Below are 21,456 nucleotides of genomic sequence, written 5' to 3'. Positions count from 1 at the left end.
TAATATTGTAAACTAGTATTTAAAAATTTCTCGTTTATATGATGCAATCAAATAAAAAATGCTGCTGAGTTTGTTGTTTCAATCAAATACTTTATTTTAGCGTTTAAACTATCGTGATTTGTGAGTGATTTCCATTATATATAATATCTGTCAACGGCTGTACTCGATTTAGTCGACGTTAGCCCGACTAGTTTCGAACCCATCCGGGGTCCTTTTTCAAAGGAGTCAGTTGGCGCACGCGTCGCGGTTGAAACTAGTCGGGCTAACGCGCGTCGACATAAATCCATCATGGATACCACCGGCCACGGGGGGAGCGCAGTGGTCGTCGAACAAGTCAAAATATTCCTTCCAAGGGCCGCTGACGGCACGGCACGGCGCGGCAGGGGATTCTCATGCGACGAAACGAAACGAAAATAATCACTAAGTACAGTACGCGACAGGTAGTGATGGCAATCGGGGTATTAGGCGGGAGGAAACGTAGTGGTTACATACTCTTTGGCGGGAGGACGTCGCGCGCACGCCCGCACCGAGTTAGCGCGGTGGCTGTGCGGGGCGTTCCCTCTCCCATTGCCATCTCAACCTGTCGCGCTCTATAGAACTCATTTATTACCTGCTAGCTGATGCCCGCGACTTCGTGTGAATTTAGGTTTTAAAATTCCCGTGGGAACTCTTGATTTTCCAGGATAAATAGTAGCCTTTGTAAGTATCCCCGGGATGCAAGCTATCACTGTAATTAAATTGTAAAAAAATAAAAATTGTAACCAAATTTCATAGAAATCGGTTGAACGGATGGGCCATGAAAGGCTAGCAGACAGACAGACAGACACACTTTCGCATTTATAATAGTATTTATAATTAGTATGGATAATAATTGAGATGACTGTAGAAAAAAACGTTTATTTGACACTATTTTTTGGCACTATTACATATAAATTAGAACCAACGAACAAACACCATTATTAGTTTTACTTAATTTTACATTGAAAATTTTATTTTACTAAAATGTAACTTGTGTTCTTTACTGACGATTCCGGCGACCTGAAATATAAAAAAGTAATTAACATAAAAATCATCTTTATTTCATAACTGTGTACAGTATGCTGCCAAAAGTGAAAATGAACATCGATCTTTAGAAGGAGACAGCAGATTTGTAGAGCACTGTCTCGGTCGTTGAGACCGACAAAGCGCCATATATCGATAACAAGCTGATGCCCGCGACTTCGTCCGCGTGGAATCAGGTTTTTAAAAATCCCGTGGGAACTCTTTGATTTTCCGGGGTAAAAAGAAGCCTATGTCACTCTCCAGGTCTTTATCTATATCCATGCGAAAAATCACGTCAATCCGTTGCACCGTTGCTACATGATTAATGAACAAACAAACCAATAAACCACCAAACAAACACACTTTCGCATTTATAATAAAAGTACTGATTACAGAGGATTTTCAGAGATCTCATACCCTTGTCTTTAGTGGCTTTGACTTGTTTGTTCTTGTTGCACTTCTTGGTGATGCGTTTGCTCTGGTCGCAGGTGGGGTCGCTGTTCGCCTTCAGCATGTCCGTCCGCGACATCTCGCCGTTGGGGCTGCATTCGCTCCACGACGACTTTTCATAACGGCAGGCTGACAAAAAGAGATTGATCTTTCTATATATAAAAACTAGCAGTTGCCCGCGACTTCGTCCGCGTATAATTTCTGGTTTCTCATGAGATTTGAAATTTTCCCGCTGCAAAATTCCTCACTTACCTAGTCACTCAGTCTCAGTCACCTTAAGGCACGGAACCCAAAATACCTAAATGCCAATTTTCATATCTCTTAACTTCAAAAACATAGGATTTTGTATAACTTTCCAACCCCCATTTCACCCCCTTAGGGGGAGTATTTAGTTAGATCCTTTCTTATCTGATACCTACCCTCTAGAAAGAACCTAAAATAACAATAGTTAAAACTTTTCTATAAAAACTTTTCCCCCCTATTTCACCACCCTTAAGGGGGGAGTTCCCCAAAATGACTTATACAGATTTTTATTATTTAAAGCTATTAACCTAAATGTCAATTTTCATGTATCTAACTTCAAAAACATAGGACTTTCATACAACTTTCGACCCCCCTTTCACACCCTTAGGGGGGGAATTTGAAGCCTCAATAGCTCAACCGGTAAAGGAGTGGACTGAAAACCGAAAGGTCGACGGTTCAAACCCCGCCCGTTGCACTATTGTCGTACCTACTCCTAGCACAAGCCTGACGCTTAGTTGGAGAGGAAAGGGGAATATTAGTCATTTAACATGGCTAATATTCTTTTAAAAAAAACTATTAAAACCGTTTCTTAGCTGAAACCTACGTCCTAAAAAGAACCTACCTTCCAAATTTCAAGTTTGTAGGCTTTATAGTTCCTGAGATTTCGTGATTAGTCAGTCAGTCAGTGAGTGAGTGGTATTTCGCTTTTATATATTTAGATAGACGAATCGCTGAATGTGTTGCTGATCGCAAATCTCGAGAACAGCTGAACCGATTTTGTTAACACTTTTTTATAATATTCCTTGAAGAACGAGGGTGGTTCTTACGGAGAGAAAAATTTAAAATTTTGCCTGAAAAAAAAACGAGTGTTAGGCGGTACGATGTTCGCCGGGGCAGCTAGTTTATTATACTTAATTACCAAGAGAGCGTCTGTCAATGCTGCGCCTTCCAAGAGCGGGGTTAGCAGTTTGCACTCACCTTTTTTACACTTCTTCTGAATGGTCTTGGCGCTTTCGCAACTGGTGGGATCTCCTCGCTTCAGGGTGAGGGTCCGCGAGCGAATGTTCGTCTTGGGGTCGCATTCTGACCATGCGCCTCGCACGTAGCGGCATATTTCTGTCAACACACATTTAGAGCCTCAATAGCTCAACCAGTAAAGGAGTGAACTGAAAACCGAAAGGTCGACGGTTCAAACGCCGCCCGTTGCACTATTGTCGTACCTGCTCCTAGCACAAGCCTGACGCTTAGTTGAAGAGGAAAGGGGAATATCAGTCATTTAACATGGCTAATATTCTATTTAATAAAAAAATATACACCTTGAAATATAAATATGACTGACTGACTGATCTATCAACGCACAGCTAAAACTACGGACGGATCGAGCTCTGAAATTTTGGTTCCCTCCAAGTCGGTAATCAATATTTTGTAACCAGCTACGAAATAAGATTTAGAAGTAGGTAGTTCGTCTTTTCGTAACTGGTTTCATCAGATTCATCATTCAATTCAAGAATTTTTGTCCGGATTCGTAACGTAATAAGATTAAAATTACGTCGTTTCGTAGTATAACCAGTTACAAAAATACATTAATCTCATTACGAACCTGGATAAAATATACTTGATTAAAATTACCTAATTATAAGTAAGTATATAAATCTTATTTCGTAGCTGGTTACGAAACATTGGTTGCCGACGTGAACGGAATCGAAATTTGGTATGCATGCCATATATAGCTTTTATGACGAAGACATCGGCACACGATGGGTTCCGTACAAGAAATAACATTTTATTTAATTTTAATTTGTATGACAGCGATTTTGAAATGTTTATTATTTGTTGATATAGCGGCAATAGAAATACACACTTGGTGAAAATTTCAAATCTTTACCTATTACGGTTCATGAGATAGGTACAGCCCGCTGACAGACAGACGGACGGACGGACCGATAGCGAAGACTTAGTAAATAGGCACCTTTCGGGTACGAAAACGTAAAAACCAGATGACAAATTTCAAAATGGCTGCCATGTAAATTAAAAATATAAAAGTACATTGTTTTGTATATCTTGTACGATGGTACGGAAAATGGATAACGGAACCCTTCGTTTGCAATTCCGACTCGCACTTGACCGGTTTTTGATTTTACGTACTCGTAGTTTCCAATTTGTTGCTATCTATTTAAAGCGTGTGTTTGGATTCATTTACAAGCCATTTAAATTAATTATTATGTTTAGCTGATAAAAACGAAATAATTATAATTAGATTATAGATTATTATGTATACCTACGCAATTAAAATAGAAATCTAGCACATGGTCTTCATTAATTATTATCAATGTAAACATTTAATTATCAGTAGGTTGATATAAATGTACCTATGTATTAATTGACTATCGACCCAATCCAGCAGCCAGCTTTAAGCAATGAAGAAAATGAGAGTGTATTGAGATTAAGACCATTAGGCTATGTTAGTGTGAGTGCACACGTACACAATGTTATAATGTGTGTAGTTTTCAGGTGGTTTCGACCGTGACGTTTACGTTACGCACACAAAGGCGTTAACGCTCATCGCTACACTCACTACTACAACCAAGGCTGAGCGGTCATGGTGAAATAGAACATCTTTGAGAACCAAACGAAAGCTTCTATCCTTGTTACCTCTGTTCTTGGCACCTCGCTCGCTGCGCACTCTAACTTCGCGCGCGTCCTCCTCCCAGGGTTCGTCGGCAGCGGCCAGCGCCAGCGACAGCAGCAGCAGACCTCCAACCAGCCACCAGCAGCGTGAGTACTGCAACAAAGGACATTTCTCATTTTATACCTGCAAACATCGATGTAAATGACAAGATATGCTCAAGCGAACAAAACGTTTCACGGTTTTGGAACCAAATAAATCAGCGCCACCTCTTAGATACTAATGAACGACCCGTTTGAAATCCAGACGTCACTGAGGTTGCATTGGTGCTAAATAAACATTTTACTACCAATGAGGCGGTGCCATTTTGCTTGTTCAATGGCCATGTCCTTACGAAGTAATTATATATTACTTAAGTAAGTCAATGGGTGTGTTGAGACTCACATAGGTATCTATGTGACGTTTTATCGGTCACAACGACAGAGACGCTCTACGAAACCGCTATCTCTTTCTAAAGGTCGATGTACAATATTTTCTGACGAGTACTACAGTACGCGGCAGAAAATATTTGCTTTGCGGGAGAGTTATAGTGCGTAATATATAACAGTGGGCGTCTATCGTCGAGATGGCAATCGGGGTGGGGCTTTCCTGGATCATCACCATCGTTATTTAACCGATAGACGCCCACTGTTGGACATAGGTCTCTAGTACTCCCACTGTGGAAGTCCACCCGCCATAGTCTTGAATACCTACCTGAACCCAGATTCTCCTACGCTCTCCTCATTTCTGATTTGATCACTTCAAGCAAGTAGAGAAACTCCAATAGTTAATGATTAAGGCCAACTACTCAACCAATCTATAGAAATGTATCTATTGACAAACAAAGGGTGGCAACGCATTGCCATATCCTCTCGTGCTATGTTCGTGGGAGACGGTAATCACTTAACATCAGGAAACCTGCTCGTTTGTTCACTATTTTTATATAAACAATAACCGGCCAGTGCGTGGCGGGCCGCGCGCAGTGTAGGGTTCCGTAGTCACAATCCTCGAAAAACAGATATTGAACTCTCTTACAACTCCTTAACCTGTGAACCCTACTTAGCCATGATAGTTTTTCTTTAGATAGATTATATTATATACTACTGCTGTGAATTTTTTCACGTTCCTATATACTACCATTTGGCTGATAGAGGGGGGACACTTGACTCTTATAAAAATAAGCACTTTAAAACATCATATTTTACAAACGGATCTAGAAATCGTAAATGATGTTCCCACACCCACAGTATTTTTAAAAGACCTATTCAACGATACCCCACACTATGGGATAGACGAGAAAAAAAAATCATCCCCACTTTACATGTAGGGGAGCTACCCTAAAAAAAATATTTATCAAAATTTTATTTCACCACTTTGTCGGCGTGATTAATATTTATATCCAAGCCAAATTACAGATTTCTAGTACTAATAGTCTCTGAGATTAACCGAGGACGGACGGACGGACAGACAGGCAGACAGACGGACGGACATGGCGAAACTATAAGGGTTCCTTGTTTACTACGGAACCCTAAAAGTTAAGAGTTGAAAGTGGGCATGTATGCAAAGGTTTATAAGATCACCTTTGCAAAAATTTAGTTTTTCACATAAAGCATAATAATTTTGTGCTTGCTAGTAATTTTACACGTTTCTTCGCACAAAGTGAAATAAGATGTCAAGAGTACTCTAGAACCTAAGCGTGGCCTATCAGAGATGTGGAAGGAAGATAAGCGATGAGGAAGGTCGAAATACATTAGTATGACAAGTTTTCAATAAACAAAGTTTAAACTAAGTTCTAGAATTCGCAGCTTTAGTTCTTTGATAGAAAAAGGCTGATTGCCCCATATATAAGATCACTAGTGACCCGCCCCGGCTTCGCACGGGTGCATACCTAATCTCACTTGTAACACCTACTAAGAATATCTTTTTTCTCCCATCTTTTTAGGGCTCCGTACCTCAAAAGGAAAAACGGAACCCTTATAGGATCACTTTGTTGTCTGTCTGTCGGTCAAGAAACCTACAGGGTACTTCCCGTTGACCTAGAATCATGAAATTTGGCAGGCAGGTAGATCTTATAGCTGAAATTTGGGGAAAAATCTGAAAACCGTGAATTTAGGGAGAGATCACACAAAAAAAATTCAATTGTGGTCATGAATTAATAATTAGTATTTTCAACTTTCGAAGTGAATGATTATATCAAGTGGGGTATTATATGAAAGGTCTTCACCTGTACATTCTAAAACAGATTTTTATTTATTTTTATGCATCATAGTTTTTTAATTATCGTGCTAAATGTCGAAAAAATACGACTGTAGTACGGAACCCTCATTGCGCGAGCCTGACTCGCACTTGGCCGGTTTTTTTGATTGACTTATATTAACTTTTGTTAGTCTGATTTAATAGAACAAGTATCAAAAGTTTGTTTGTGAACCTTGGCCTCAACTCTGGGTCAGAAATGTATTTCCGAGAGCTCACCGTCCTCCTTTGGAATGGAGATAGATTATACCCTGGATTAACACACAGGCTACTTTTTATAAAACCATATTCACACGAACGACGTCGCGGGCATCAGCTAGATAGATTTACGTAACCTATAGTCTAAGCCCAAAAATGTAAGCATGTAGCGTGAAACAAAACGAATTAACAACTTACATTGTAAGTAATAAAATAGTTTTGTTTTATACCAAAAAAATATTGCGCCAATGTTCTCAATAAATATTGATGGAACTAGTCATGCAGTGAACTGTAAAAAATTAATGTTTTCCAAATGGGATATGTATGTTATGTCCGCATTCGATTAGCTACATATTTGTAAACATTAATATCCTATGAAAAAACACGAAGTGCGTGTCAAAGTCAGCAGGCCGATTGCCGTAAACTGAATAGGTAGATCAGAATCTCATGAAATGAAATTCCTTTGTTTGAAGATAGTCCCTTAAGTAATACATATAGAGGCCTACTAGATCCTGAACCTGGACCGAGCTTCCAATAGGTAGATCAGAATCTCATGAAATGAAATTCCTTTGTTTGAAGATAGTCCCTTAAGTAATACATATAGAGGCCTACTAGATCCTGAACCTGGACCGAGCTTCCAATAGGTAGATCAGAATCTCATGAAATGAAATTCCTTTGTTTGAAGATAGTCCCTTAAGTAATACATATAGAGGCCTACTAGATCCTGAACCTGGACCGAGCACTGTTAAAATCAGTACTTATTCAAGAAAAGAGGCATTCAAAAAGACCCTAACAGTAGAAAAAGTAGACATTTGGGGAAATGCATTAAAAAGCCATTGTCACACGTGTTTCTACCGCACTATGCAACAATCACTGGCTGCAAACAATTGATAACACATTTCACCGGCCCCGAAGCGGACGACAAAGATGCGAAATATATGAATGCTCTTGCTATCAAAAATAAATCTGTTAAGGAGGAAATTAATCTTCTGATGGAACGCTTTAACATCTTATTCATCTGGCCTATGCTTCTGTTAAATGCATCGCCAGAAGATTGTAAAGTGACAAAAGCAAAAGTGAATTTGCCATCAACATCAAAATCTGCCAAAGAAAAAGAACACAACAATCTTACAATGTCAACGGAAAAGAATGTGCCATCAACATCAACATCTGCTAAAAAAGTTGTTTTGTGTAATAAAGTGTCTTGCATTGCCACAGCCTAAATACAGGCAAAAAAATAAAGTTGTAAATGACTTGTAGGCGTCAAAACGTGACCACAAAATTAATATTGATGAAAGTTATTTTGTGGATCACTTTATGCCATGAATTTGTAGACTCATAGCTCAGTGGTCAAGGACGGAACGGAAAAGAAGATAGTAGGTTCAAACGTTGCACTATTGTTTCACATACTACCTACAAACTTATACAGGGTATTATGTGTCCAAAAAATAAGCTAGAAATATATATTATTTTGATTCAATATATTTTTTATTTTATTTTAATATATTTTCAAAGGATTTTTAACCGAATTCCAAAAAGGAGGTGGTTCTTGAAGGACAAAATTCGTTGTAAATATATTAAAAATATCATCACCATTTTCTACAGCTTGATGCAGTCCACTGCAGGATGAAGTCCTCTATTAACAGTCCGCGGCAGATTGAGATGGCAATCGTGGTATGAAACGGGGGGATGCCCCGCACGTCAACCACGCTCGTGGCACGTACGGGGCATTTTCTCCCTGATTGCCATCTCGACCTGTCGCGTACTATACTTCTACTCTTGGTGAGCTGCATCCATCTCTTTTCAGCTGCTTTCTAGGGTTCCGTACCTCAAAAGGAAAAACGGAACCCTTATAGGATCACTTTATTGTCTGTCTGTCTGTCCTAGAATCATGAAATTTGGCAGGTAGGTAGGTCATATGGGGAAAAAATCTGAAAACCGTGAATTTGTGGTTACATCACACAAAAAAATTAAATTGTGGTCATTAACTAATAATTAGTGTTTTCAATTTTCAAAATAAGATAACTATATCAAGTGGGTATCATATGAAAGGACTTCACTTGTGCATTCTAACAGATTTTGCGCAATACAATGATAAATCGACTAAGTTTAAATAGCTACATATTTATACCCATGCCAAATTACAGATTTTTGTACTATATATACTGTATGCGAAAGGTAGGGTATAAGGGTTCCTATTTACTAAAGGAATCCCAAAAATACGACTGTACTACGAAAAACTCGGTGCGCGAGTCTGACTCGCACTTGGCCGGATTTTATATAAGAGCATGTAGGTATAAAGCACTGTGACAATTTTACGAAGATAAATTAAGTAAAGATTCTTTTTGAAAATAAAATTCGCATTGCTTCATTAAAATTAATTCGCCAAATGCATAAGCACGTGCACGTAATAGATTGAAAGGATTTGTAAATGGAATAGCGACTGCGCACTGCAAAGCGCAGCGTTGGAAGACCGACAACAGACGGACGGATGGACATCAGACTCGCAGGGAGCCGCTGAATTCACGCGGTGTAAGACCGTGGCGTATAGAAGTCCCTATAAAAGACCTATGTCGAGCAGGTAGACGTCTATCAGTCGTTGATGATTTTTTTTTTTTTTTATATCTAATTAGAACGGCAGTGCCACTTACACTAACTAGATGATTAATAATAAATTTAAATACAAATAAAGGTACAAGAAAAAAGACATAAAATACAAAACGATAAAAGATCAAAGAATTTTGAATATGTACGCTGAGAACATTGAATGACATATTCATGCAATGCTCTCAGCGTACTTCAGTAACTCCCGAACCAGTAGTAGACATGTGTCCGCTATAGCTTAACTTAACTGAAAACCGCTGCCGTGCCTATAGCGTACCATAGCGTTATTGTCGTAGCTAGCAACGGTTTTCAGTTATCATCTATGACGAACCACCTGACAACGCAACACTGCCGCTGCAACCGACAATGCATTGTTTGGTTTTTGGGTAACTAGAAACGCAATAATTATGCCTTCTCTTTCTTTCTTTCACTGAAAGCTGAGAAGGAGCGGTTATTGGCTACCGGCTTAGTAACTAAGAACTTGGTAAACCAAAGCCGACCTTATCTCTATTACGCTAAGGCTTAACTGTACAAGTACTTGTCCATTACACTTTGATCTATCATTCTAAATACAGTTAGCCTTAGAGTAATAGAGATAAGGTCCTCTTTGGTTTATGATCTTTATGAAATGTTTTTGGTTAACTGGACTGTGGCAAACTATTCGTGCAGGCGTCCACTATAGTTTGACCTATGTCAATGATCAAATTAAACTTTACTGCTATGAACTTAAGGTTGTGATTACTTCACGATATTCATGAAAGTAAAATTGGTTTTATTTTAGTGAATATGCGCGCGCTAGCTATACAGACGGTATTGATACGGCAGCTAGCTTAGTTACTACTACGGAAACCGCTGCGCGTTGCGCATATTAAATTAGTTGAAACACAACTCTGATACCGATATTCGGCAACGGTTAACAATATCGGTATTGAAACTAAGTAACTGTTGATTAACCGTTGCCGTAAATAGCCAATAACGCCCATCTTTATAATAGACCCATCATTAAATGGGTCCCATTGAGCATTATTGTCCAAAAGCGCGTTGAATGATGCTAATGAACGGGGTATAGGTGACATAGATCTAGCAACAGTGCGATGATGTGGGACCACGAAAAGTTTATTTTTTCGTGGACGAAGATTACTGTTGGATTCAGGGACACGTATGCGACACAGTTGGTTATGAAGTTCTGGAGCATTAACATCTCCTCGCAAAATTTGACACATAATTTTCAGTTGGTCGCAAATGCGTCTGACCTCCAGGGAGTTGAAACCAAAGCAACCTAACAAAAATTTGGTTGGGTATAGGAAAGGGTAATATCCATAGCAACGTTTATACAGGTAATATGATGATGATGATAATGATGTAGACTTGTAAACAGTGATGTGGTTACCTAGTATCATAACTCTATGCTTGGAAATAAAGAAGGGTAGGTACCTAATAAGTACGTGTCATAAAAATGTGGTTCCAAAAGAATTTTTAGATTTGCCATTACACTTTATACTTTTAGTCCGCAACAGGTTGAGATGACAATCAGGGTATGAGACGGGAGGGCGCCCCGTACACCCGCACGTCTCCCGCGCTCGCCCGCAGCGGGTTGGCGCGGGAGCTGTGCGGGTGTGCGGAGTCGATTGCCATTTTAACCTGTCGCGTACTATAGGTACAATGTGTAAAAACACATTTAGGGTTTGGCTATATTATAATTTATAATACATTTTAAAAATCTTTTTTCATCTGTAACTTTTCGGTAACTATTATGTCTTGTGTCGTAGTTTATATTACGTATCGACTTCTTTTTTACATATATATTTATAACTAGCTAATGCCTGCCACTTCGCGTGGATTTAGGTTGTTTAAAAATCCCGTGGGAACTCATTGATTTTAATAAAAAGGGATAAAAAGTAACCTATGTGTTAATCCAGGGTATAATCTATCTCCATTCTATTTATTACCCAAATCCGCCCAGCAGTTTTTGCGTGAATGAGTTACAAACATACACACAAACTTTCGCCTTTATAATACTAGCTTATGCCCGCGACTTCGTCCACGTAGTCTACACAATTTTCAAACCCCCCATAGGGTCTGTCAACGCTGCGGTTTGCGGTGCGAGGTCGTTATTCCATTAACAAGTCCTTTCAAATATCCTTTCAAAGCGGATGTCAACGTCATAATAGCTATCTGCATGCCAAACAGCCCGATCCGTCCAGTAGTTTGAGCTGTGCGTTGATAGATCAGTCAGTCAGTCAGTCCTTTCCTTTTATAAGTATATTTAGATATCATTGGTCGTTGTGCGTATATTGATCTCAGGCGCCGCACTGAAATAGCCACCGGGGTCACTACGAGAGTCAGTCTGATAACAGACCAGCTGCTTGGAAAGCCCACTCGAGTGAGTGTCCCATACAATGAGGAAGTTTCAGGGCAACGTTCGATAAAATTTTCATAGATGGCGCTGAATACTACCACCACTAAAGATGAAAAATAATACCTATATCTATATGATCTCGTGGTACAAGGTCGAGTGGAGGGCACACGTCCGCGTGGGCGTTCCCCAACTAGGTGGACGGACTTAATCCGCTCTGCAACAAGCACACCTGTCTCCGTGTGTGCACATAATGCCACCAATAGAAGTCGCTGGAGGGAGATCGCACGAGCAGCAGTGAGGAATTCATAGCCACGACCACTCTGTCAAGAGTGAACGATTGAGAAGAAGAATATGATCTATGCTTTAATGTTTAGGTCGTGTCAATCAATGACATAGATGAAGAGTAAGAGCTAGGCGTGCACTGCAATTGTCCTTACGTTTCTTCCCCACAAAATCTGTGAACTATAATAGAAATAATTAATTAATTTCGCATCCGATTTAAATTTAAAAATTTAAAGCATAGATCATATAGATATAGGTATTATTTTTCATCTTTAGTGGTGGCAGTATTTAGCGCCATCTATGAAAATTTAATCGAACGTTGCCCTGAAACTTCCTCATTGACATGCGTTGTTTTAGTTCGAAGGAAATGACATGTACTCTGTACTCTAGTATAATAAGTATATGTATGTACTATATGAGCTAGATACATTGAAGGCAATGATACGGCGGAGGAAGTCAGGGCGGAGTTCATAACTTCCGGGAACACTAGAAGTTGTAATTCAACTATAAAGTTGCCCTCTCCTTGGCCCGCGTAAAGTTTTTCTCAAGTTCATATTGGAAAATGTTTTGAGCGCTTGGAAATTCATTGGAAAGTCAAGTTTTATAAGTAGTTACAGTTACTATTATATTATTGTATTGTAAGATAGTGAAATTCTAAATATATAAAAGGAAAAGCTGACTGACTGACTGATCTATCAACGCACAGCTGAAACTACTGGACGGATCGGGCTGAAATTTGGCATTTTTATTTATTTTATTTATATCTTATTAGAACGACAGTGCCACTTGCACTAACTAGGCATATAGATAGCTATTATGACGGCATCCGCTAAGTAAGGATTTTTGAAAATTCAACCCCTAAGGGGGTGAAATAGGGGTTTGAAATTTGTGTAGTCTACGCGGACAAAGTCGCGAGCATAAGCTAGTAGGCTATAAATTACATAGGTACCGCGGACGAAGTCGCTAGTCACACTAATAATAATATATAGGCAAAAATTTGTATGTTTGTCTTTGTGGATTTGTGTTTGTTACTCTTTGACGCAAAAACTATTTGGCGGTTTTGGATTAAATTTGATATAGAGATAAGACATAGGCTACTTTTTAGCACGAAAAATCAAAGAGTTCCCACGGGATTTTTGAAAAAACTATAGCCACAAGAACGATAGTGTGATATACCTAATTCTCGAAAGTTTTTTAAAATTCAGATACAAGTTAGCCCTTGACTGCAATCTCATTTGGTAATCGCTTGGCGGCACGGCTTTGCCGGAAAGGTGGTAACTAGCCACGGCCGAAGTCTCCCACTAGACCAGACCAGAAATTTAGAAATTACAAAATTCCAAACCCCTGCTAGGAATCGAACCCGGGACCTTTCACTAATAAGACCACAGTGCTTACCACTGCGCCAGAGAGGTCGTCAAAAGTCAGAGGTGTGTGGAGATAAACCCCAGATCCAGCTTCACCTGACCGAAGGAGGAGGAACCACATCGAAGGAGTCTAGTCTGCATTATTGCTTTGAATTTACTTTAAGGTTTAAAAAAAAGGTGAGAGGCACGATGATTTTCACTGAAATCAAGGGATTAGGAAAAGTATTTTTGAGAAAAAAATACTAATAATAATAATAATAATAAGAACTAATGTTTGCCAAATAAAAATATTTCAACTAATGAATAAACAAACTACATAAATGTCTAATTCTAAATTGTTTTAGAATTTTCATACCCCTAATCTTATTTATTTACGCCCAAAGTTGTCATAAATTTAGTGTTAAAATAGGAATCTTTTGAGGCTCGTAACTTTAAAATCAATATTTTCAATGTTTGATATATCAATAAACCTAGATATTGGCAAGACAAACCGATATAATACTTAGTTTTGAGTATACAGAATATCAAATAATTTAGTAATTACCCACCTACCTTCGTTTGTATGTTATGTACCCCGAAAGCACCGAACTGAGCCCACTTAAATATCGTATTACGCAGCTCTCACTGAAAGCACTTATACTTAGGTAGGTATCTACTTACTGAAGCTTTTACCCGAACTGCGAAATTATGCTTTTACGTAAACAATTTGGTAATACTAAGGTTTAATATTGACTAGCTGATTCTCGCGGCTTCGCTCGCGTGGATTTAGGTTTTAAAAATCCCGTGGGAACTCTTGTTTTTCCAGGACAAAAAGTAGCCTATCCATAGTAGCCCGGAGATGCAAGGATGCAGTACCAAATTTCGTATAAACATTTAAACGGATTATTCTTCAAAAATCCCGTGGGATCACCACGATTCCTTACAGCATCAGGACTGAGGAGTTGGATCCTCGAGTAATTCAAAAAGTCTTTACTTGGTAAGTGCCTCCAATATCAATTTATAACCGACAATTTCTAAAACTGGTAGGTACAATTCCATCAAACCAATACTCCTGATCGGCTTTTTAAGCAGCATCGTACTGTAACGCTAATCCACTAGGGTGGTAACTAGCCGATGCCTCCCATCAGACTAGACCAGAGACAATTTAGAAATTGCGAAAGGGCGTGGCGTGTGGAAGTCCCTACAAGAAACCTATGTCCAGCAGTGGACGTCTATAATTGGTTGATGATAATCGGGCCCGGGACCTCCAACTTTGCACGTTAATTTGCAATGTTTTTATACAAGTTTACTTCATGTTCGCAAAGAGAGATCACGGAGAATTTTACCATGCCCAAAGTGAACAAAGGCCTAAAGCTCGGTGCACACTGTGGAAACAGGGTGTGAAATAAAACACACGTGTTGTGAAACAAGCTTTACTTTACTTTGCTTTTATGGACGCGTGTTAATTATATAACGAACAATGATATAGGGTTATTAATATCCAAGATACAGTTCAGTAATATCGTTATCAGGACAAAAGCTGGCTCTTCGTGCAAAGGCTCAACCTGGCTGTTAAGTTGACCTGGCTGTCCTGGCATTCCACAAGGGGATGATCCATACAGTAATCAGTACCCTTATTAAGTATAAATGCGAAAGTGTGTTTGTTTGTTGATTTGTTGGTTTGTCCTTCAATCACGTCGCAACCGTACAACGGATTGATGTGATTTTTAGTATGGGTATAGATAAAGACCTGGAGAGTGACATAGGCTATTTTTATTGCTTGAAATCAAAGAGTTCCCACGAGATTTTAACCGACTTCAAAAAAGGAGGAGGTTCTCAATTCGACTGTATGTTCTTTTGTATGTTTCTTACGCAATTACTCCGTCAATTATGAACCGATTTTGATGATTCTTTTTAAAATTTAAATCCACGCGTACGTAGTCGCGGGCATCAGCTAGTACGTAAAAAATTTAAAACAACTATATACCTAAGCATGTTAAAAATTCATAGATAGGCAGGTTATACTATACACAAGAGAATATTTGGCCACTTTGCTTGGCGTTTGTGGACTATGAGAAAGTCTAAACTAAACTAGAACGAAACTAGTCGGGCTAACGTCGACTACACACGTGAGTACAGCCGGGACAGATATTATTTAGTATGAGAAAGTCTTCGATTAATCATCAAATATGCATAAGGACTACAATCAAAAAAGAGCTTGAAGACCGAAGTCTTCGAATAGTGCGTTTTGCCAGTTATGGCATACCTATATTATGGATCCGAGAGATAGTGGCCAACTATATAGGCCTCATAAAAAGTTCAGAGTCTCTCAGGGGGCGATGGAGAGAGGAAGCACACCGGAAAGCTCAGCGTTGGAAGACCCCCACTAGGTGGACAGACGACATCGAACGAGTCGCAGCCAGCCGCTGAAATGGCGGCGGTGCAGTACCGTGGCGTGTGGAAGTCCATACAGGAGACCTATGTCCAGCAGTGGACGTCTATCTGTTGATGATGATGATGATGACTACAATCAAAAGTGGGTGAAAATGATAAATAGTCTCTGGTGAAAATAGTTAACTAACATTGTTACTTTGTTGCGGCGGAGCTAATATAAAGCGTGCAAAAATAAAATCGGGTCACTTTAATTATTTTCAAGTGTGTTTCTTTGTTTTTTCATATCTATGGCGTTAAAGCAAAAAAGAGACCGGGAGACGCGACAAAAAAAGATCGTGAATTCTCCTACATATGGCATGGATCGTATTCAACGGTTCACTGACGAGAGAGAACGGGATAGGCTGTGCCCTTAGTACGAGCTTGCATATCTCGAGAACTTTGATAGATTTCGAGTACCGAAACTCTATAACATCAAATCAATGTGGACCTAAAGTCTCTCGTTTGGGGTTCGTCCAGACACCTGTAGCCAGCGCTCCTTGCGAAAACATCACTACCAAATGCGAAAGTGTGTTTTTTTGTTGATTTATTGGTTTGTTCTTCAATCACTTTGCAACGGAGAAACGGATTGACGTAATTTTTTGCATGGATATACTTAAAGATCTGCAGAAACTCAGAAAGAGAGGGACAAATGCTATTTTGTTCCTTGAAAATCAAAGAGTTCCCACGGGATTTTTAAAAACCTAATTCCACGCGGACGAAGCTAGTATACTTATGATTACTTATTAGATTAGGTAGGAACTCCAGCTATAAGTAACATTTACTTAAGTCAATAATTCACAAGACTAGACAGTCTATAAATACCCAGTTTGCGTGTAGCAACATGATATTTTGGCCGATTTTATTGTATTTTTATGTATCGTCGAATAATCATTATTTTAAAGTGTAGAAATATTTTCTGCTTATTTGCTTCATTATAGTGTCCCGATGTTCGATATCTATTCGTCGGCGAGATATTCTAACTTGTGCTAAGGATACAGAACTGCATACTGCAGAGGTAACGAATACTGGGAACCGATATAGCTGCGACACTGGCCGTTGACTGGAGACAAGTTTTTTTTACGTGCTTTTTACCCAACTACAGCTAGGTTATGTACCTAGGGATAGAGTACAGAGCCTTAGTAGCTCAACCGATAAAGGGTGGACTGAAAACCGAAAGGTCGACGGTTCAAACCCCGCCCGTTGCACTATTGTCGTACCTACTCCTAGCACAAGCCTGACGCTAGTTGGAGGGAAAGGGGAATATTAACATGGCTAATATTCTTTTCTTACAAAAAAATCTTTAAACAAGTTTAAAGAATCTACTTAAAGTGCTCATGGAAAAGTATACCAAAGATTATGTCAAAAAGAGCGTAGATTCGATTCGCTCTAGCAATGCGAGGGACGGCAATGCCTTTTTATGTAGGTATAGTTCGCGGCAGGTCGAGATAGCAATCGGGGCATGAGGCGGAGGGATGCCCCGCACATCCGCACGTTACCCGCGCTCGCCCGCACCGTATTAATGCGGGGGCTGTATGCGTGTGCGGGCGTCCACATCCCGACTGCCATCTCGACCTGTCACGTACTATACCTACATAGCACAATATGGTAAATTGAAGATTTGAAAAGAGCAATCGCCGAGTTTCTTGCTGGTAGTGCGGGCACTTCTAAAGACCGCAAGATTCACTTGACGACTTCCGATTGACTTGATGATCCCACCGATATCAACGTTAACAACGCTTGTAAATGTTTATTTGAATAAAAATTATTTCTAGTTACCTACTTCTACTGTTTTGTCTGGTGGGTAACCTTTGTCAAAAAATATAAATTCCTAAACTGTAGACGTCCTGATATTAGCCGATGAATGTATGGTCACCTGCAGGAGCTATATTTAAAGATCGTCAACACGACGAGCACAGGAATTACTGGATAAAACGGGAGCACTGCTCTCTCTACGTAGGGTCACCATGTCATGTCAAATTAAGTATAAGGTCCTGACAAAAAGCCACTTGGCCAACCGCCGTAGGGTAACAGCTAAAGTGTGTCAGATCGCAATCACCTCTAACAAAGGTTTCTATTGAAGTTTACACGGACACCCCACCATTACACCATTACCACCATTGTTACACACCATTTGAATGAATGAATGAATGAAATATGCTTTATTGTACAGCATCATAAAAGGAAACACAAAAGTATAAGAATTCACAACAAAAATAGAAGTACAATGATAAGGTTATTATTATTAGTCATTTGTGCCACTTAGGCTAGAGGTTCGCCGGCCAATAATAGTTTTTATATTTTGACGACATTATTGTGCCAAGACAGCTCATACTGTTATTATGTACTAGCTGATGCACGCGACTTCATTCGCATGGATTTAGGTTTTAAAAATTCCTATGACTAAAAAAAGTAGCCTATGTCACTCTTCAGGCTTTTAACTATACCCATGCAAAAAATCACGTCGATCTGTTGTTCTGTTGTGACGTGATTGAATGACAAACCAACAAACCAATAAACAACACACACTTTCGCATTTATAATAAGGGTACTGATATGAATAATAGAAAGGAGCACCACCCTCAGAAAGAAGAGTATTATGCAAACATAGAGAAATCCACTGAAATTTATCAGAAAATCCCTAATCCACGCGGGCGGAGTCAAGGGAATCAGCTAGTTATTCAATAAAATAATAATGAGTCAGTTCCACTAGGTGGACAGATGACATCACACAAGTCGCAAGGAGCCGCTGAATTCAGACAGCGTAAGACCGTGGCGTGTGGAAGTCCCTACAAGAGACCTTTGTCCAGCAGTGGACGTTAATCGGTTGATAATGATGATGATGATTGTAAACTCATTAGAGACATTTTCAAAGTTCGGTATAATATATATCGGCACTTTTTCTCTCTCTCAAGACTAACCATTGTTTAAAAATCCTGACAAATCCAGGCAAATAGTGCCATCTGGTAACCCTATCTACGCGTTCTAGTGATGAGTAAACGTAGGTTGCGTTCTGCGACTCAGCTAGAATGTACCTAAAGATTTTCAACCAGAAAATATCACTATACCTATCATGTTTCTCAATGTATATTAAAACACACACACATACGTAGTCGTAAAAAAATGTGAGTAAAATAAGTAAATAGCCAATCGATTGGAATACCTATGTAGTATGTACTTAGTTAATTATAATATCTTACAATAATCATTTTCAAAATTAATTGATACTTAATTCTAATCAATTAGGGTACACAAAAACTAAACTATTCGCTAATTCCAGGTCAAAGATTATCTTCCATCCTTAGGGAACATCGAAAAAGCATGCCTTGCCTCTGTCTCTACCAGCTCTACAGTTCTTCACTCTTAGTCTTAAATATTCTGGACTCTACTTTACAAAAGAAATTATTTATGTTTTCTTAGTATTAATTTGTTTTAACTTCTAGTTTTGTCTAAGTATACTTAATCGAATATTTAACACCAATATTTTTCCAAAGTCGAAGAAAAAAACTTTTTTTGTACAATAATGCCGTACCTATTCTATTGTTTACTTATGCGGAAAAAACGAACAAAATGGATGCGCAAAGCCAATATTTTGCAATAAAGACACAGGGATGACACAAAGAAGGAGTACTTATGTTAAGTTTTTTGGAATAGCAGGGCAGTGTCTCGATTCTTACCTCCATATCGGTAGGGCTGCTTCGACGGTCGGGACGGGGCGTCGAGCGTGCGGTCTCAGCTCGGTGCGGAGCGCGAATGCCGCACCGCACCGCTAGGACGCTCCCCTATCGATCTGTCTACCCAGTACCCGGTCCCAGCAGCCGTGACGGTCTTCCTGCACGCATGTACCCCACCCTTAAGCAGCGGCTAGGCAAGATTTATTACTTTTTCCGGAGATGACCGGATTTTCCTTGCAATGTTGCGATCAAGTTGTTTCAGTTTTATTTTTGTTATCGATATAAACAATCTAAGATACCTACCTACCTCACTACTTAAGTAGACCATACACAAACGTTTTAAAGAGATTATTGATATTAATAGCCTCTAACATAATATTGTATAAAATAACAAGTTTTCAGTTCAATAACTTAATACTATAGGTACTAGGTATATCTCTAGGTACACGACAGCTCGAGATGGCAATCGGAGTGGAGACGCCCCGCACACCCGCACTGCCCCCATATTAACCCGGTGCAGGTGAGTGCGGGAGACGTGCGAGTGCGGGGCGTCCCCCCGTCTCATACCCCGATTGCCATCTCAACGTGTCGGGTGTCTTAACATTACTTTGTAGGTAAATAGATAGAAAAAGGACTTGTGGTTGACGTCCCACTAGGCTGTTATCTACAGAGCACGGGCTTCCTCTAAGAATGAGAAGAGGAGTTTAGCCATAGTCCACCACGCTGGTCAAGTGCTGATTGGCCGACTTGACACACCTTTGATACCCAACCCACATTAAGGAGATTAACTCTCAGGCACTCAGGTTTTTCTTCACCGTTAAAACAACTAAAAAGGCGTATAACTCCGAAAGTTAGAGATGCGTACCCATGATTGAACCTCGAATCACCCGAATAGGAAGCTGACGTCTTAGCCACTAAGCTACCACCACTACGCAATTAACCACTGATTGAGTATTGAGCATTATTTTTGTAAACCACTTACGTACCAGTTGCGTGTACGCACCAGTACGTACGTGCGTATTGCCAGTGATGACTGATGACATAATATGGATCCGAGACATGGTCGCTAACTATGGGCCTCATAAGAAAGCTCAGAGTCACTCAGCGGGCGATGAAGAGAGCTATGCTTGGAGTTTCTCTACGTGACCAAATCAGAAATGAGGAGATCCGTAGGGGAACTAGAGTAACTGACATAGCTCAACGGATTGCGAAGTTGAAGTGGCAATGGACAGAGCACATAGTTCGTACAACCGATAGACGTTGGGGTCCCAAGGTGCTGGAATGGCAACCTCACACCGGAAGATACAGCGGTGGATACCCCCACTAGGTGGACGGACGACATCAGACGAGTCGCAGGGAGCCGCTGGAAGTCCCTACAAGAGACCTATGTCCAGCAGTGGACGTCTATCGGTTGATGATGATGATGATGACTTACGTACGTACTTATTTTTTTAACTAATTCAAACTAAAGTGTACCTACCTAACATCCTGGGTTAAGTGTATCAATGGACTACTCAAGACGGCTTCATAATATACATATTATGTACCTATTACATATGCCACGTTCTAAGAAAGGTATTCGTTGTCTTGTAATGTCTTTAACTAACGACCACAATAAGATAAATAATGTTAAGAGAAAAGATGTGTTTCATAATTATTGTTTATAAATGAGAAAGTAGAAGTAAATAAGTGTACTTATACTAAGCTAATAGGTATTTACTCATCGCCTAATCATATCAACAGTTATTGACCTATGTTAAGGTACATGCGAGTGGGTAAGTACCTACTCGTATGATGGCGTTAAGAACCCGCTGCACCTATAAAACTCTTTTTTTTTTAATTTATAGACTAGCGCTTGGCTGCAATCAGAGCTGGTGGCAAGTGATGATGCAGCCTAAGATGGAGCTCGCTTGC

At 39.6% G+C, this 21,456-nt stretch overlaps 1 protein-coding gene across 1 annotated transcript; it reads right to left on the bottom strand.

Annotated features, from left to right (window-relative positions):
- Window positions 1–881: 881 nt before the first annotated feature.
- Window positions 882–19,705, bottom strand: LOC117995375 (uncharacterized). The gene is made up of 5 exons (XM_034983391.2): window positions 19,546–19,705; window positions 4,387–4,516; window positions 2,713–2,850; window positions 1,459–1,620; window positions 882–1,038 (listed from the first exon to the last, which is right to left on the bottom strand). Exons 1-5 carry the CDS (start codon window positions 19,549–19,551, stop codon window positions 1,019–1,021), a joined length of 456 nt encoding a protein of 151 aa, XP_034839282.1. The 5' UTR covers window positions 19,552–19,705; the 3' UTR covers window positions 882–1,018.
- Window positions 19,706–21,456: the final 1,751 nt, after the last annotated feature.

This window comes from Maniola hyperantus, chromosome Z, assembly GCF_902806685.2.
Source record: "Maniola hyperantus chromosome Z, iAphHyp1.2, whole genome shotgun sequence".
Taxonomy (NCBI): Eukaryota; Metazoa; Arthropoda; class Insecta; order Lepidoptera; family Nymphalidae; genus Maniola; species Maniola hyperantus.
This window is presented reverse-complemented; position numbering and strand designations above follow the sequence as displayed.

Excerpts from the sequence above, each read along its gene's own strand:
- LOC117995375 (XM_034983391.2), bottom strand. Across the intron at positions 1,621-2,712 it reads TCAGAAGAAGTGTAAAAAAG|CCTGCCGTTATGAAAAGTCG; the intron begins GTGAGTGCAAAC and ends TCTTTTTGTCAG. Across the intron at positions 1,039-1,458 it reads CAAAGCCACTAAAGACAAGG|GTCGCCGGAATCGTCAGTAA; the intron begins GTATGAGATCTC and ends TTTATATTTCAG.